General features: G+C 36.8%; 1 protein-coding gene across 1 annotated transcript in view; it reads right to left on the bottom strand.

The window, feature by feature from the left end:
• The window catches only part of AK5 (adenylate kinase 5), a 91103-nt gene that overhangs the window by 40049 nt on the left and 44470 nt on the right, over positions 1 to 6584 (bottom strand). Inside the window, exon 6 of the mRNA XM_009700285.1 lies at positions 4962 to 5052. Within this exon, the coding sequence (XP_009698587.1) occupies positions 4962 to 5052 (91 nt within the window). The remainder of the gene's footprint in view (positions 1 to 4961; positions 5053 to 6584) is intronic.

The following is a 6584-nucleotide window of genomic DNA, read 5'->3' as shown; positions in this document are numbered from 1 at the left end:
CCCCCCCAGTGTTCATGTATACTTTATCAGATTGCTACTAAAAAAATAACAGAAAGGGATTCTACTCTTGCTACTGTACAATGTCACGTGTTTTTGTGCAGCATGTTCTCTGGCATGTACACTTTATGGTCTTTTGAAAACACCTGTCTGTAAAAGATACACACAACCCAATAGGTTTACAACTGCTGAGAGCATCTTAATTTTTTAATTTATTTTACACAGCTGACATCTCACTCTTATGATTGTGTCATTGTTGACAACATAATTTAAATAAGCCTCAGTCATCACCAGCACTGGCCTACCTTGACACATCAACCACTTTTAAAGGCACTTGTGTGCAAGTATTTGACTAACTGTCACTTAACTCCCAAGAGCAGTATGTATCCTTAGCCAGAAACATTAATATGAAATATGGTGCCGCAAACTTAAATGTAAAGGTCAGGCTGAAAATGAATGCTCATGTATAATGTATCTTAAGTGATAAAAGCCACAATGGTTATACAATTTCAATATGGTCAAGCATCTTAAGGCCTTTTTTCTTGAACTAGGACACCATTTTCCTTGGGGAAGCAAAGCCCCTTTCTAGGTTATATTCAAGGAAGGTCAGGAAAATTGGAAATATGTGTCTTTTCTTTCTTGATTCAATGAAAACTAACAAAACCCATAACCATCTATCACTGAACAGTATACAGACTTCTCCACCCTTCTCAAATTGCCTAAAGACAAACCTACCAGAAATGAATTGAAGCAAATGGATGCTCCCAGGACAAGATAAAGTAATGAGGGGAGTTGTGATATCCCTGGTACAGTATGAATAAGCATGAGTAGTGTGCTGTCCTCCAGCTCAATTTGTTTTTGGAGGGAGCATATTTTGTGGTTTCGACTAAATGTTGTTAAAACAGGTCTTCTAGGGGAGGACAACAGGCTCGGTAACTAATCGCTAGTACACATGAGAGCAGAAGTGTACCGGATAGCCCCTTCGCAAGGTACTGGGAGTCAGTAATCCTGATGGTCGGCAAAGCTACTGACAAGGCTAAAGCCAAGGGGAGAGTGTCAGAAAGAGTGGATAATTCAAAACTCAGCTCAGGTTTTCTAAGTCCAAGTTTCGATCAGCAACTTGTTATGTAAAACTTGTGGCAATGTTTAGGTACCAAAGGAGAAACACAAAATGTTGGCCTAAGGAAAACAGGAGGATTGGTTAAACCATTTGGAAGCAAACATGCCCTGCTGCTTTCAATGAGTCTGCAGGCTGTGCAACTCCTGCTCTGACAACAAAACAGCTGATTGTAAGTAATTTTCATTGCCTTTTCTGAGTAAGTTGCACTGTTTTTCCTTTGATAAGTTAGTACTAGGCTAGAACTAGGCTATAAAAAAAGTTAATACTTGTTTACCATTTAGAGGAAAGTCTTACAGTCTGAATTGTCCTAATTACTTTCAAAGGGATTCCACATTCCACCAGATAATCTCATCTCTTGGTTAACTTAGAGCCTTCCTGTGCTTGTATGAACCTATTGCAAACAATCTGAGTAACTATATAAATTTCAAAAGGGGAAACTCAACAGTTTAAAAAAAAAAAATTAAGAAAATGCATGAAAGCTCTACTGCTATGGAGAAATAGCTTGCAAGCACCTGATCTGAGAAGGTACTCTTAGGACTTAAATTATGCTTCCTCAATTTCAGTGCATGTGTACAGTTGAGGTAAGGGAAATTTGGTAATTTTCATGTGTCCTGTGTTTTCCTTAGGGTCAGAAACAGAGATGATTTTATTATGTACAGTACTGCACAATTAAAAAATAAATCAGTTGGAAGTTTTTATTAAATCCCCATTAACTGAATAATCGGCTCTCCAGGGAGAAGGTGGCTGTTGAAAGAAGAAACAGCAGATCAGCTAGAATGTATTCCCTTTTTTGCTAGTCTTTGTATCTTGCCACCGAAGGCATCATTCAAAAAGATTTGCCTTGCTAGGAACCCAAGAGGATCCAATGACACAGCACTGAGAGACGAGTTGAATTAATGGATGGCTGCAGTTTTACAAGGGTGCGCTGACAGGGGCTACCCCTGCCAGGCTTGACAGTCAGGGAGAACAACTCCCCTGCGCCTGGAGGGGTGCAGGGCTGTGCTCAGTCACCTCCTTCACCATGAGGTTATACTTTTAAATTTTATGCTGTACTTTACATATTGTTTGTTGCTCCTAAGCTGAATTGCACAGGATTGGTCATGGAAAGCTGAGAGGGTATGGCTCTTACGGGCAAGTTTCCTAGCACAGAAAGGCACCCCAAAACTCAGGAGCATCATGGCTGTAAATGTCTCTGGTCCTATAAAACATTTCAGTCTTCTGAGCCTGAGTGCATGTCGCTTTCTCTGAAAGTGTGTTCATCCTTAAGTTTTCATGAATGCAAATGTCAAGCATTGCTTCTTCACAGTTCACTAAATTAATTTATACAATGAAACTAAATTGTACTGATCTGTCTAAATTTATCTGCAGTTGATTTAACTTCCCATTACAAGTAGCCATAACCCATCATGTGAGTTAATTAAGTCTGCTCCTTGGACCATCTGTGTTTTGGCAAATCCTTGCTTAAATCTGTTACTTATTTCAAATCCTGGTAGCAATTCTATTCAATATGATTCATTGGCTCAAATATGCCCATACTCATATTTTAACAACTACAGTATTTGCACTGTTCAATACTGACTGTCATAAAAGTAGTATAAGACTATACCATGAAACATGTTGCTTCTCTTAATAGCACGTTTAAGCTCAATAAAATAAAAACGTCTTTTTATGTTATGGAACATGCTCTGAAGCACCATCTAATAACTCAATTAATACATGTTGCATATAAACACTTGGGCAAGACAAATGCTTAGAAGATAAATTTCAAGTGGAATATAATAGAAATAATTTACTGAAGGACTGATTAGCATTAGAATGATTACATTTTAATTTTACTCTCGATAAGATGCTTCTAATACAAATTTTATTGCAACCGTAAACTGCTGAGTTTCATGACAGGTTGTTGCTCTTAGCAACCAGTCTTAATATATCGTAGAAGGCAACAATGAGAAAATTGTATTTTAATCTATAAAAATATTCAGTTGTTTTCTTTCAGCATATTGTTACACAGCTGATTATAATTGGATTTTACAGGTATAAGATACGAATTAGATTGATGTGGAGGCATGAAAATATTAGAAATACTAGAAACCAAAATATATTGCAATATCACTAATAAGATTAAAAGACAAAAAGTGAGATCGAGGCAATGCTGGAATTGTGACCTCTATAAATTAAATATCTGGCCTCACAGCATCTCTAGAAATCCTAGTTTGAACCTCCTTACTACTATTGGTGCTGAGGTTAGGCACCAATTAGATGATTGTGGCATGGCTTTTGATAAAGCTCATAGCTCTCCAATTATTTTGGTAAGGGATTTATTAAGTAGATGAGACTTTCAAGGAACTGACTGGAAGTCATCAAGAATCATAACTCATTTGTGCAAATTGTTTAGTTTTTGTCAGTCTGCCAGAGCTAGCACCTTTATGCCACTTCTCTCCTCTTCTTGCTATTCAGTACTTAGCTCATTTTAATTAGGGAATCCACAGATAATTATCAATACAATGCGATATGCTGGGAATGCCACTTTAGGTTTGGAATCAATCTCCTGCCTCTAGGAATAAGGCTAAGCACAAAAGAGGTAACTGTGCCGCTTGATGGAGAAAGCTAGTAGTTTTTATTCTTGTGTGCATCTTATGCATCTTATCTCAAAGCTGACTTGGTTTTTTTTAGTTAATGCACTCTTTATCATTCTACTCCACCCCACCCGATCCCCAAACCTTGGTAATTCATCTCTCTCTCATTTTGGACATTATAAAAAATAGCCTTATGGGTGGGTTTTGTAGGCTAGCCAGCTTGGGATCCCCTTTCAAATTTTCAAAATATGACCAAATCTTTCTGTCTGAAGCACTGCTCTCTGCAAATGTCTTGCTAGTAGAAAAAACTAATCCTCCCTTTGTCAAAAAGAGATAATAGATGTATTGCTACTACTAGACTTCATCGTGCTTCATCAATTCCTCCTTCCTTGGCAGCCCCCAGATGACTGTTCACAATTACAAGTAACTGAAGCTACCCTGTCTGCCAATTTATGGCAGATGAGTTTTCCCTTAAACAGAGGAGATCAGATACACAATTTTCTCTACTATACATATCTAATATTTGTTTTCATTTAAGCTAGTAAATTTTACAGGAAAATATTTCACCTAGAATTTTCTTTTTCTTTCTGTGTGCTGTTTGAAAAGACATTTATGAACTCATCTACCTATATAACCTTCATGCTCTACTTAGAAGGCAGCCAGGGATGCCATCTGTAAAAAGAAAAAGTTGTGAAGTTACCAAGGAACACTTCCGTGTTCCCCTCCAGCAAAACACGTTATGGATTTTCAGTGGTTTGATTTTTAGCTTCAATTCTTTTGCAGTCCTTTGTCCCTCAAAGGCTTTTTCTTTGAAGACATTCAAGCCTCAGTAAGCACAAATACTACATAGAAAAATAAATAAAACCCCCAAATGCCTGACATATTCATACACAGTTTCAGAATTAGTAGCAATTATTAGGGAGGAAGTATGATCATTATACTCATAGGACTGGTTTTCTGGTGAACTCTGAGGTTTCATCTGGAACTGAAACAGATAGCTAACAAGTGGAATCAATCAACTTACAAAGTTTTTGTATTAATAATATAGTTGTTCAGTGGACTATCCATAGTATTTTAAGGTAAGCTTGTAGATAAACAAGATGTGGGGTGGGTTGTATGAAGTTTGCCCTTGGTTGTGCACATGTTTGAGGTTGGTCAAGGCTTTGCTACGGTACATACATCCATACTTCAGGAACATGAAAAAGGCATCCCACCAATGTCAAATGCAGTATAAAAAATGTGGTTCATTAAATCTTACATTAACTCACCTGCTGCAGCCTCTTTGTTTGCAAATAGTTTATTGTCAACTGCTGAACTTATGTCAAAGAACACTTCTTCTTCATCTCTGTCTGCATCAAACTTAAAAAAAAAAAAAAAAGTTGGCAATCAGACACTGCTTACTACTTGGCTGAACATCAATGAGTAACATGGCTTCTCAACCCAAGCCTTCTCACCTCAACCTTTCTATTTTTGTGTGTGCTGTCCATTGCTTTAGGTATGAAAAATTTTAATTTTGATTGAAAACTAAGCTCATTTTGTAAACTATTTTGCCTATTTTTAATAAATTGTCAGAAACAGAAAATACAGTAAAATTGACTTGCTTTCAGAGAATGAAGTTTCAAAGCAGAAAGTAAAACTAGTAATGCATATTACTTTTTCAACCATGGAGACCAGAAATGCGATTACTTTATTGCCACTTCTTTTCAGAGATTAGCATAATTAATTATTTAATTTGCAAGTGAAAATTTTTCAGCAATTTCTGAATTGTCTGAAACCAATTTTTGTGACATGTATGTGAGTACAATTTGCTCAAGTAGTTGAGCAGAATTCTTGTGAAAAAGCAAAGTATTTCTGAATGTTCCCTATTATATAGAAAAGAAAGCTTTCCTTGGTCTTGCACTAGCAGAAAGTGTATTGGCTAAATGATAATAAAAACAGGAGAGCAAAGCTCCTTTAAAATGGCAAATAATTGATTTCTTACCATTTTAAACTTTTTTTTCGTTTATCCTATCTTTTGCCTGAATTCTGATACTGATTCTCCCAAGTTATTTTGCAGTTCTGTCTGACAGGCTCTGTTTATGGCCAGGTGACATGCTTGACAGTGGGTCTGCGTTTTTTCTTACCATATTTATCAAGCTTCATTCATTTAGATCATCACTTACTGAGGCTTTCTTTGGAAAAAAAACTGGACATGTTATTATTATTGCTGTGGAATTTTTCTTATTTCTTGAATTGAGGCCAGGTACATTATGGGAAAAGGGAATGCTGCAACCTCAAGTTACTGGAGCAAGCAAATAACGGTCCTATCAGATGGCTGTCATTCAGTGCATGTCCCCCTGTGTAAGAGTCGCTATTTTCAATCCTCCTATATATTCAGTGTAATATTTTTTTAGGATGCTGCATGAAACCCCAGGCAAAAAGCATTACCCTAGTGATTCCAAGTTCATGAATTTCAGTGGGCTCTTTTTTCCAAGTCCAAGACTGTTGAGCACCTTTTCAGATGTCTCGTCAATATCTGCCTGTCTCATGGTAAAAATAATAGGCAGGGAGAAGCCACAGAGAAGGAAGTTCAAACCCTACTAGGAGGAACTCTGCTGCAGAAGTTAACCTGTACAGGCATGAAGTTGTTTTCCAAATATCTATCTCAGAATATAGCATGATACTTACTGAGTTAATTTTAGAGACATACTGAATTGCTTGTCTAATACCCATCATTGCAAAATCAGCATCATTCTTTTCATTATGCCTTAGAATGACTTATGTATTATCTATATTACTTAAGGTGTTCTGTCACTGGTAATGAAATTTGCTTTCTTATGGAATTTTCCATGAGTACCTCAAGGTAAACTCAGAGGCAAATATCAGCCCAAGAATAACTATTTACAGTGGCA

The sequence above is a fragment of the Cariama cristata genome, unplaced genomic scaffold (genome assembly GCF_000690535.1).
Source record: "Cariama cristata isolate BGI_N322 unplaced genomic scaffold, ASM69053v1 scaffold2585, whole genome shotgun sequence".
NCBI lineage: Eukaryota > Metazoa > Chordata > Aves > Cariamiformes > Cariamidae > Cariama > Cariama cristata.
Note: the sequence above shows the minus strand (reverse complement) of the source record. Positions and strands in the feature narration are given on the sequence as shown.